The sequence below is a fragment of the Onychostoma macrolepis genome, chromosome 08 (assembly GCF_012432095.1).
Source record: "Onychostoma macrolepis isolate SWU-2019 chromosome 08, ASM1243209v1, whole genome shotgun sequence".
Lineage (NCBI taxonomy): Eukaryota > Metazoa > Chordata > Actinopteri > Cypriniformes > Cyprinidae > Onychostoma > Onychostoma macrolepis.
Genome location: NC_081162.1, coordinates 6,668,053 through 6,680,707, shown reverse-complemented (window position 1 = coordinate 6,680,707; position 12,655 = coordinate 6,668,053). Strand labels below are relative to the sequence as shown.

The following is a 12,655-nucleotide window of genomic DNA, read 5'->3' as shown; positions in this document are numbered from 1 at the left end:
AAAAACTCAATGCTTCAGTCCTAAAGTAAAAATCTGTGAAGGACAGAAATACAACCTGTTTATTGAGCTACAATCATTATTTGAGAAACTCAAAAGTCCTCGTTTACTCAATGTCCTTCCAATCCCATATTTGATGCGCTCAGTGTATGTAAATTGATCAGTGTTTATATACTGTATGTGAATAACAGTTAATTAAATCTGTTCATCGATTTAGAAGGCTTGCTCGATTCATACAGATCTTTTTGTACTATTTGATGTGTGAAGGTTTTGATTACGTGTACTTTCAATTAGGGGTGTGCAGCGAAGCCAGTATTTGTATCTGTAAGAGTCACAAAATTATTCGTATCTCAATCTGTTTTCGGATAAAACCGGAAGTAGGCGGAGCTTGAACCAGAACATCATACAGTTAAACTTGATAAATCCGTTATTATGTTTATGGTATTACAGCCTATTTTTTTTGTAGTTAGTTATCACTGAACAAATATGCCGTGTTTAACTAAAATAATTATTTTTTTTATAATTATAACATTTATTTAAATATCTTCTAACAGTCGGAGCCGATACCCTTGTATTGTATAGACAGCGCTTCGAGATGCACTGCGGTTGTGCTTCGAGCAACGTGAGTTCGAGTCCCAGCTTGGGGACCTTTCACGATCCGATTAAATATTTAAATATCTTCTAATTAAAACAGTAAGGGTTCCTACGCAGTTTAGAAATATGGAAATTGATTTAAGTAATTTACAGGAAATGCATGGAAGGCAACTGCAACACTGCGATTTTATTTGCGCTTATTTAATTCATAGTATTTTAAACTCATTTACTTCACACACTTGTTACTATGTTGTAATTTTAGAGGTTTGTGTAAAACAAAAATAATTTCCTTTGGCTCACCGGTTCCTCGCAGTTTAGAAATATGGAAATTGATTTAAGTAATTTACAGGAAATGCATGGAAGGCAACTGCAACACTGCGATTTTATTTGCGCTTATTTAATTCATAGTATTTTAAACTCATTTACTTCACACACTTGTTACTATGTTGTAATTTTAGAGGTTTGTGTAAAACAAAAATAATTTCCTTTGGCTCACCGGTTCCTGCGCAGTTTAAGAAGTATTTCACTTAAGTAATTTGCAGGTCTGGAAAAGTATATGGAAAAAATTTTAACAATACAGATTGTGTCAAAGCACTTAACAGTATTAAATTGGAGGATAGAGTGTCAGTAATGTATAATGATAAGATTAAACACTCAATTTTCAGTTAAAGGCATTTCATTATTGAATTCAAAGATGTCATTGTCTAGCTCAGTTTAGTTTAAATAGTATCTGTGCAATCAAATCGGCGATAATCGCTAGAAATTAAGTGAATTTGAACACGACTTTCATTACGTAGAACTCTTTTAAGCAGGTTTTTTTAACTTTTAACTTGACTAAAGAAATGTGCATGTGCCATGCAAACAAGCAAAAGATAAAGAAGCAAACATGTAGGCCTAGTAGAAAATGTATCTGTATCTAAGTTCATTACTAGCTGTGCTTATTCCATTAATTCGTGTATCGTATCGTAGCCTATAAGGTTTAAATCACTGCCTTTTAAATATACACAAATAGCAGAACATGCCAAGCTCTGATTTCTGAGAGATGCACGGAGAGTCAACAGCAAGCGGTGTTTGATTTGCAGTCTTTTCATTCTTAAGTTTACATTCACACACTCATCATAGCGTGAATTTAGAGGTTTGTGTAAAATATCGCGCTGATCCCCTGGCTCACCTGTGAATCTAGCAAACACGTGCTGCAGCCTCAGCCGAATATTCGTTATCCGTTAGAATAAGGTATTCGGCTTCGGGTACACCCCTACTTTCAATAGATGGACAAAAGAAGATGTGAAAATATTAAAAATACCCTTTTCTGTGTTTCAAAGATGAGCTTTATGGGTTTGGAACATGACGGTGAGTAAATGGCGACAAATTTAATTTTTGGGTGAATTATCCCTTTAACACTTTACTCAATGGATTTATGAATGTAATACACAAATTTTATAAGCTTGCGTTTTATAGATGAGGCCCAAAATGTCATTAAATATCGGGGAAATGTGTCTTTCCACTGTTGGAATAAACAGCTTCATTAGGCCACAGTCTTGTATCTGGTCCAAAGTGGACCATCTAAGACCAATAATAAACCAATTCCCAGTAATTTATACTAGCGTTAGGTGGTCAAACTTTTAGTGTGTGGTTAAACAGTTAATGACCAGCAAACCATGTTCCAAAACATAAACCAGATTTTCCAAAGGGTCCAAAAAAATTTACACTAAACAATTTATTTGCATTAGTTGAAATACTACTCTGACTAAAATTCTACTAGTCGTCTCCTCAAACATCTAATGGAATGAAGAAAAGCATGAACAAAAACACGCAATTATATTCCAAGACAATGTTCCTTTAATCAAATGTCACACATTGACCATAGGAAAGTAGATTGTTTTAAAGGTAGAGAAAATATGTAGAAATCAGTCAAGACTGTTTACACAGTTGTGGTACCAGCATCAACAAAGAGAACATTTGGCAACTACATTATAGGTTGCCATCAACAGATCTCTCAGTCTCTCACTGGTGAGAAAACACACACAGCATAATGTTCAGTCTGTTGAAGGTACAGTTACATTCAATGTAGAGGCAGGAGATGTAAATGATGAGCAGTTTCTTTACTCACCCTCAAATCAGTTCAAACATAAGCCCTCTATTATGGAATAATAAAAGCAGATGTTTAGAAGAATGTTCACACTGCTCTTTTCCATACAGTAAATGGTGACCAGGGACTGTACAAATCCAGAAATTACCATAAAATTATCATAACATAGTACATATGACACATGTGTTGTATTCCAAGTCTACTGATTACTTTTACTGTATTTTTGGAGCTCGACAGCATCCGTCCCCATTCACTTTCACTGTATAGAGCAGATCTGCTAAAATTCTGCTTTTTGTGTTTGATGGAAATTTTTTTTTTAAATCATGAGCGACACAAGGGTGAGTAAACCAAGACAACTGGCAGTTTTTCCTTTACAGGTACAGCCAACGTCTTGAATACACACTAACAGTTTACTCACACAAGAAATGGACATGAAAAAACCACACACGCACACACCGACAATAGCACTATTGACTCAACTGCGTCTCAAAGATTTTAAGTGCTAAGAGCTGCTGGCAGAGTGAGAACACCTGAATGTGGAAAAATGCCCAGCGGAGGCCTGGAATGCCGTAAAAGACATGTGGCCTGAGCTGTGATGACATGCTCAGGCATTACAAAAGCGTGTGTTTGTGTGCGCGTGTGCCCTGTGCTATTCTTCCCCAAAAGACAAGACTAAACAGTTTAAAATGTGTTTCCACTGAGGTGTGTTTGTTTGCCGATGTGGGCGCCGCAACACAAAAGCTGCTGTTACAAGGTTTGGCGAGTCGCTTGGTTCCTTGTTCGGGCCCAAAACCTGACAGCGTTAAAACAACACGGGATTGTGCTGAAAGCTTTTGTGTTGGAAGGTAGAGACCGAAATCGAATGAAAAAGAAGTCTGAAAACCGATTACGACCAAGTCTTTCAATGGCTTTTCCAGGAGAGCCAAGACTTGACCAGAAAATCATTTCAGCATGTAAATGTGCATTAAAATACAATGTTAGGAAACGCCACAGGCCTATGAAAAACATTTAGGACTGAATCCATTCAGTGTTTACAACACATTACGCACCGTGTCAAAACCTGTCATCAAAATGAAGAGAGTCATTGCTGCAGTTTGTACAGGGAACAAGTTGTAATACAGGACAATGAATGTTTATCTTTGACTGTCTATACTGACAGAACTTTGTTTTTGGCTTTCTGACGTGTTGCGAGCTGGATTTGAACTCATTTTGCCCAATTGAGCACCAGAGTTCAATATGATCTATCTTATGCATTCAGAATCTCATATGTGACCCTGCACCACAAAACCATTCATAAGGGTCTTTTTTATTTATTTATTTTTTTTATTTTTTTTATAAGTGATTTATAAAGCTGAATAAATAAGCTTTCCACTGATGTATGGTTTGTTATAATAAGACAATATTTGGCAAAAAATCTAAATATTGAGAAAATCGCTTTTAAAGTTGTCAAAATAAAGTTCTTAGCAATGCATATTACTAATCAAAAATTAAGTTTTGATATATTTACAGTAAGACATTTACAAAATATCTTCATGGAACAGGATCTTTACTTAATATCCTAATGATTTTTGGCATAAAAGAAAAATCGATCATTTCGACCCATGCTATCTATGCTACAATCTATGGCTATTGCTACAAATATACCAGTGCTACTTATGACTGGTTTTGTGCTCCAGGGTCACATATTTGCAATTTGCAACAAAGGAAGGATTGACACTTTTCTAATGCCACACTAGAAACTGTAATGGCCACATAAACGTGTTTTAAATAATCATAAGATTCACAATGTAGAAATATTATTTGAACACATTTTGCTCAAATGAGCACCAAAGTTCTCATATGTGACCCTGGACGACAAAACCAGTCTTAAATGTCAATTTTTCGAAATTGAGATTTATACATCATCTGAAAGCTGAACAAATAAGCTTTCCATTGATGTATGGTTTGTTAGGATCGGACATTATTTGGCCGAGATACAACTATTTGAAAATCTGAGGGTGCAAAAAAATCTAAATATTGAGAAAATCACCTTTAAAGTTGTCCACATGTAGTTCTTAGCAATGCATATTACTAATCAAAAATTAAGTTTTGATACATTTACGGTAAGAAATGTACAAAATATCTTCGTGGAACATGATCTTTACTTAATATCCTAATGTTTTTTGGCATAGCCAAAAATACATTGTATGGGTCAAAATTGTCGATTTTTCTTCTATTGCTACAAATATACCCCAGCAACTTAAGACTGGTTTTGTGGTCCAGGGTCAGATATGTTCACAATCTGTCTCATACTTGCAATTTGCAAAATAAGGAAGGATTTTGACACTTTTCTAATGCCTCACATTTTTAGGAAGCCACATAAAAGTGTACTTAATTTTCACAATGTGGCTAAATTTGACTTTTCCAACAAAAGCATTGTGCATATACTCTGAATAACTCCACATATCAAGTTCTCTCCATTTCCAACACCAAACCCCTAGCAGACGATTCCTCGAGCCAGGCTTGAGCATTCATCTCAGTGACAAGCATTGAGAAGAGTAGAGCTGGTTGGCCGCCACACTCGATCCTTAAAAACAGTCCCACTGGATTATTGAGGAATGTCAGCTCGGAGCAGGCCCTAAATCAATTATGGCAAATCTGCACGCCTGCATTTCCCCACATCTTTCCCTTCTGTCACTTCATACCTCGGTTTCTTTCCATCTTCCACTTATTTCTGTCCTATTCTCAGCTCTTTTTCACTGTTTTCTTTTCCGTTTTTACTAAGAGCGTCTCTTACACGATGCTCTTCAAAGTTATCTGGACTGTTGCCCTCACCACTACATGAATAGAAATTTGAAATGTCAAACAAGACACGCGAGTTCTGAACTGCTCAATGGCCAATCTTGTGGATCTGACTATCAGGCCTCAAAACACTTAAAGAAAAGTTATGTTTTTGGTGGGGGTGGATTTTTTTTTAATTAATATGTGATGAAGGCCTTAAGCATTCACAATTCCATTCAAGGTTAGTAATCTGAATTTAATGTCTAGGTCAACACACACACACACACACACACACACACCTACAGATGCAACAGCTTTCAGACTGATATTTAAATGCCCCAAAGGAGCAATGTGCAAAATTACACATTTCAAAATCGACTAGTCAGTTACCGTGTTTACATAAGACAGGTTCTTGTGCTCAAAAACAGCTGGTGGAAACATTCTGAATGGAACCATGAACTTGTTAAAGTTCATGTATTATTAAATATTAATTAAATAAGTTCAAAGTTTTTTTCCAAGTTCAAGTTTTTTTAGATTATTAAAAATTCTTGGTTTCTAAATAGAAATAAATAGAAAATTCATCTAAAAGAGCTGATCATTGTGACAGTTTATATCCCAAAACACATCATACACTAAATATAATACAACATGCAACAATAACCTCATTAATCACAATGTCACATGTGTGCATGCCCATGTGTGTGTTACAGTCACTGAAGAATGCTAAGAAATTCTATGGATTAAGCTACGGTCTTTGTCTGCACTTCTAACTAAAGCCACAGGTATTCAAAACTCCACATTCCCTTTGGCAAATCTTTCCTTCCTACAACTATAAATATTACATGAAATCTATGAATTCAGAGGAGCTTTTCAATTCCACCTCAGGGATATCAGAGAAACAGCACAAGAAACGTACATATTAGTTTAGAAGCGACATGATTAGAAGTTTACTCTATTTGCGACTGCTTTAGGCTTCATTTTGGCATTCAAGGCCTACCTTAGCAAGTGTTGTGTATTCTCAGATTCCTGTAATATGATTTGTGCGCTTTACGGCAGTAACCAAACAGACGGTTTGCTTAGAAAAGCACATGCTAAGAAAATAAATATAAAACTCATCTATGCAGTGAACCTGAGAATGATTTTATTGCATTTTCGCTGGCACAAATATGTAGTGCACCATATAAAAGCAAGAGACCAAAATACTTCCGACATTTTTTTCTGTAAAAAAAACAAAAAAAAAACCTTTCTTCTGGAACACTCAATTTTTCATCCCATGATAGAATTTTAATGGCTTTCATTCTGACAAAGAACATTCTCTGAAGTCTTTTATATTCAAGCCAATTCCTCAGATTCTCTACTTTACAAAACATATTGAACCTGTTGAGTACCTTTTAGAATGACATTGTCAAATTAGTCCAAAAAAAAGAGGATACAGCACAGACTCGTGCTTTTCCCTGGCAAACATACTCTACATTTGTGCATCTGTTTGAGCGTAATACAGAAGATCATTCAGATTCTGACGGGTTCCTCAGCTTTGTTTGGAAACTTCCTTATGTGATTTTGACAGCTGTGACTGAGGCTGTCTGAGCGAGAGCTTAAGATTAGTGTGTAAATATCTGAAGTATGCCAACCACTCATTGTCTGACGCTCGGCTCGCTCTAGAGGTGCCGATTGACAGGCTAAGCTCATCTGCCTCAATGACCTCCCATTTTTCTCGGTCCACACTGGGCTAGACCTGATCTGCTTGAGCTATCTCTTACTCCGGGATGATCGGATTTCTGGAACTTTCAGATAAAACTCGAGAGCCAATCTGCTCGGGGTCTGGAGGTTATGAACTCCTGCGATTTGAATACTGTGAGGAATAATAAGAGTCAGATGCCTCTTTTTCAAAACAGGATGAGTCTTGCATGGATATTTGTCTTGCATCTGGATGCGTTCGGTTATGGGGTCATTTTTTCTGGGTGGGAACCAAATCTTTTGACGGTCCCCAATCAGCTAAACAAATTAAAATAAGTTATAATCCTTATCCTAAATGACATCATCTGAATATTTGCTAGTAAGCCCATATTAGCCTTTGGCTCCTTAATGCGCATTATGCTAGAGTTAACAAGAGGGCTTCTGTGCTCGTGAGATGTGCCTGACATTGGCTTAATATTCACCATTTGAGTCTGCGATGGAGTGATTTTTGAGTAAAAACGTAAAGGAAAGTTTGCTCGTTGCAGGTAGAGCACGAGGCGATTTTAAGGGTGGGATGAACCATGTTCCTTCAGGATAATTTAAGCAATAGGCTCTTCCCACAACAACACTCTATAGGCCAAGGAACAAAAGTACCACAACTACTATGCAACTAGTCTGTAAGGAGCAGCCATTAGGCTAATGAGGGCCTATGGAGATCCCAATGAAGCCATCAGCATTCACTCAGAATGACAATGTAAGACTAACGCCTCAGGAACTGAATGGAAGGGATTGGGAAGGAGGGAGAGCTCGTACGGACGAGTGAAAAGAAACGGAGAGGCCAAGTAAAACTTGCGCGAGTGTCTAGAGGGAGGAGGCAGGGGAGAAAACACAACTTTTCGCTCAAACGCTTGGCCGGGTCCAATCAAATCGCATTGCAATTCAGAGTAACGAAGGAGGATTTGAGCTCTGGAATAAACAATGGCTGTAAAACGTGTTGATTTGGGGAGATGGCTCACGGTTTAGCCAAAAAACACTCCCGGTTGAGGCTTTCAAAGACCCAACCGTTCATTCTCTTTTTTTTTTTCTTCAGAGCGCTGACGCATAACACCGTGGCAAAGCCATACATGAATGCCTGCTGAGTTCTTTGCAAATTGGGTTGAAAAGACCCAATGCTGGGGCTAAAAGGGCAGTCAACCTTTCCCAGACACGGACACAAAACTCCAACACATCTATAGGGAGAGAACAGGCAAACTCTGCAGCACTCGGACAAGAAGAACGAACACCCAGATAGAATTTCACTGTGACAGACCTCTTCGCTCGGCCAGACTAATCTTATTTTAAAGAAGGCTAAATAAGCAGCCTGAAACTGCTTAATTACAGCCCAGTGGCAGACAGCACTGAATTAGATTCACTGGGTATTAGATCAATTAGCCAACCATTTCACAGACAAACATGAGGACTCTTCAGCGTATTTAGACAACGAAATGTGGGGCCAAAACACCATAAAATACTTTAGATGCAAGATTTTGGCAAATCTGATCCAGTAAATGCTGGCGATAACAAGACATGATCTCCTACACCACAAATAAATGAATAGAAATCTGTCAAATACAAGTCAAACAGCTGAAGTACACAATTAAAACCAATTAAACCGTTTAATAGCCTCAAACATGAACTAATGCTAAAATGACATTAGCAATCCACATGCATATTCCTTAAATAACTTCAAATTACAAAAACTGATTGGCGAACTACTAAATCCTAAGCGCTAAAACTCAATGAAGAGAGGCAGATTTTTTTATGCTCTCAACTAGCTGACTGAGAATGATCTTGACTGCAGATATTGAAGGCGACATGAGCTTCAAATATTCAAAACAGTGGTTGATTAGTGCAGATTTTCAAATGGAATCCTTTATATAAACATGTTGGTTTCATTCTGCTTGAGGGCCATTATAAACTCTCACATGATGTTTCTCACTGGCTCTTAAAAAACTTCAGAGATGTACCGAGGCAGACAGTGTGTTCAATGGCACTCACCGTTCTTGCGCTTGGAGACAAGGCGCCGTTGGTCAAGTAAGGATTGGCAAGATCTGGGATCATTAGAAACGGGTAGCCTGGATAATGGGGGCTCTTAAAAAATCCTCCATCTTGCTGTCTTCTCAAAGCTGGACAGTGGAGAGACAAATGATTAGGGATCAATGTGTGGACACAAAAGTTAAGTAAAGAACAAATATGGCAAGCTGTTTCAACGTTTATTCATATTACTGATATTTTTACTTGTACTGAGATGTTGCTAGTAGTTATATATATATATATATATATATATATATATATATATATATATATATATATATATATATATATATATATATATATATATATCTCCAGTAACTATTCATTAAACACTAGTGGCTACCCATTAGTAGCAAGTAACTTTTTAATTGCTACTGGTAAAAAAAAGTGCACAATTTTCCTATTGAATTCTATGTAAACTTGCGGTTCAGATATCATCTGCTCACTTCCTACTAGTATATATTCTAATGGTTTCTACTACCAAGTTTAGTTGTAAACAACATAGTATAATTTGTGTTTTTATCTAAATAATAGCATCTATTCCAGATATAGGCTACTAGAACTTATTGGATTTAACTACCTATTTTGTATTACATTAATATCTATCAAAATTATATATTAAACTACAACAATTGTTATCTCAAATTTCAGTTGCTTTTGTAATTATTAGTTAAATTGGGAGTTTAAATAACATTTCTATAAATTATAGTAGAAAACATATTAAAAATGTTACTACTGGTATGCACACCAAATAAATAGTAGCCTAACTAGAAGTAGGCTACTGAAATAGACACTTATAGAAAAAGACACTGTTATATAATGAGTCAAACTGAAAAAGACACTACAAGTAACAAAAACAGAAACTAGTTTTTAAATGAATAATTGTTAAATGGGCATGCCACAGCAGCCGTTTGCTCGTACCTTCAGTGAAATACTCTCGGGCTCTCTCATAACTTTCAAGATCAGCTCTTGGTTGAGGGCGCCTCTCGCTTTGCTGAAGGGAAAGAACGAGGAACGGAGAAAAACAAAACAGAAAAGTTATTTTTCCGACGGCAACAACCACATCCATGCGTCTGTCAACACGCGGTGGTGTCTGACTTACCTCAGAATCGGATGAACTGCTGTTATTTTCCGACTCGTTCACTAGAGAAGACTTCACATCGTCCAGATCTCTTTCGGCTGACACGTTTTCGGAGATTTTATCCTCTATTTCGCCCTCATCTTTGAACGAGATCATTTCATCGTTCGCCCCCAACTCATCCCCTCCACCTCCGTTAAGCTGTGGCATGTTTACTAGCGTCTCGCAACAGTAACAAAATCAAGAGTTTGTGTTGACTCTGAAGTGCACGAGAACGGCGCAGTCCACTCAATGCAGGTAAACACACAGGAGCTTTCAGAAATAATCCTTGACACATGAATTTAAATCCAATTTGTCCATGATTACTTTAAGAAACAAATCACACAAAGCTCGACAGTTTCCCTGCAACAAACTCTGCAAACTCAACTCCAGCGCTGTGTCCTCCGCTGACAAACTCACCAAACACGAATTTAAAAAAGTCGAAACAGGCGTATTCTCGTCCGATTCTACATTCCAAATTCGAGCGTAAAAGTTGAGAGACTTTTTCTTTAAAACGCGCAACCGTCAGTAAACGCGCGTGCTGATTGCAACAAAAGTTGCAACAACGGTCGCGGCGCCTCCGTAGTCTCTATCCCAAAGACGTGTTTTAGTCACATAAAACACAAATTCCTCCCCAGATCAGCTGCTCGTTTCTTCCATATTGCGAATTACAACCGTCATGTTTGCTGAGCTAAAGCACGAACACTGAAAACGGTGTGTTCAGAGGCGAAGAGGCTCCGTTTCCCTGTCCGTTGAGCTGCTGATGGGGAATGCGCAAGCAGCAGAGTGTGTGAGTGTGTGTGTGTGTGTGTGTGTGCGCTGGACGAGCAGAATGCAGAGGAGGAGTTAAGCGCTGAAAAACGACACTCCATTCAGCACACACACACACTCTCAGAGAAGTTTAAAGGAACAGTTTGTTCAGGACTTGATTCTTGAAATAGTTCAATGACACAGGGTTTGGGATTGCGTTATTTAAGCAATATCACAAGAGCAGATCAGCATGGCTGTAATTCATTCGCATTCAATAGCCTACAACTGCAGGATTGTTTTTATAAAACAGTTCAGTTATTAATAGCATCTCTCTGACAAATTTGTCAAGTTAGTTTGTATATTAATAAAATGCTCCAAAGGAAGCTAAAGCATTTTTGCCTCACCTAGCAACAGAGTGAAAACTGGACTGGAATGACTGTGAGTGGACCGGAGTTTACCGTTCTGTAAACTCTCGAACTCCACTCCGGGTTTTCCATTTCCCGCTATAGTGAGAGAAACCCTCTCTGAGTCTGATTCTGATTATGGAAGCCCGTTTCCGCCACTGAATAAAAAATTAAAAAGGTAATTGCGACTTTTTATCTCACAATTCTGTTTTTTTTTTTCTTCTCATAATTGTGTGATATAAACTCGCAATTGCGAGTTAAAAAGTCATAATTGCGTGATATAAACTCGCAATTGCGAGACATAAAGTCGCAATTCTGAAAAATAAAGTCAGAACTGCGAGATATAAACTCGCAATTCTGAGAACATATCAACCCCCCCCCCCCCTCAAAACTGTTTATATCACGCAATTCTGACTTTATAACTCGCAATTTCGAGTTTTATATCTCACAATTCTGAGAAAAAACAGTCAGAATTGCGATATATAAACTCGCAATTGCGAGAAAAAAAGTCAGAGTTGCAAGTTTTATCTCGCAAATCTGACTTTGTAACTCGCAATTTCGAGTTTATATCTCATAATTCTGTGGAAAAAAAGTCTGAATTGTGAGATAAAGTCGCAATAACCTTTTTTTTATTTTTTTTATTCAGTGGCGGAAACGGGCTTCCATAGCTGATAGCCTACCTTCGGTGTCGGAAATATCGTAGGTGCTAATTATGAGTTCGGAACACTTGAAATTCAAGTCTTGAATAATCAAGTAAAGTTGATTTACAAGTGGGAATTTCATAATTGTAGATTATGCCCAAGTTGTAGAGTTGTGGCTTTGTAAGGGGCGTGTCAGTGCGACCCTTGGCGGCAACAACAAACCTGAATGGTAGCTATGCTTTTGCGAAGATTTTTTTTCGTGCTGTATTTCAGTAAATATAGGGCATTACTTACTAAAGAGGTTTTAAATAACAAATGTAAAATTAATCACTCACATTTCACGATTTTCTTTATGCAAAATTAATGTTTTGTTAATATGTTCTGTGAAAAATTAAAGTTTTGTTAGGGTGCATAAATGTTTACTTTTTCCGGCAAATATTTGTGGGCAAAATCCCATAATTTGAATTGGAATCCACAAGATTGGGAATTTCTTTTGAAGGTGAAAAATGTTCCAAAGTAGATTTCGCAACAGGTTCAAGTTGAAGAGTTCAGA

General features: G+C 37.4%; 1 protein-coding gene across 1 annotated transcript in view; it reads right to left on the bottom strand.

Annotated features, from left to right (window-relative positions):
* tcf7l1b (transcription factor 7 like 1b) overlaps window positions 1-11,178 on the bottom strand; it is a 66,357-nt gene extending 55,179 nt beyond the window's left edge. The window contains exons 1-3 of the mRNA XM_058784455.1: window positions 10,293-11,178; window positions 10,112-10,184; window positions 9,155-9,282 (exon numbers count right to left, since the gene is read on the bottom strand). Of these exons, the coding sequence (XP_058640438.1) occupies window positions 9,155-9,282; window positions 10,112-10,184; window positions 10,293-10,478 (387 nt within the window). The 5' untranslated portion in view covers window positions 10,479-11,178. The remainder of the gene's footprint in view (window positions 1-9,154; window positions 9,283-10,111; window positions 10,185-10,292) is intronic.
* Window positions 11,179-12,655: the final 1,477 nt, after the last annotated feature.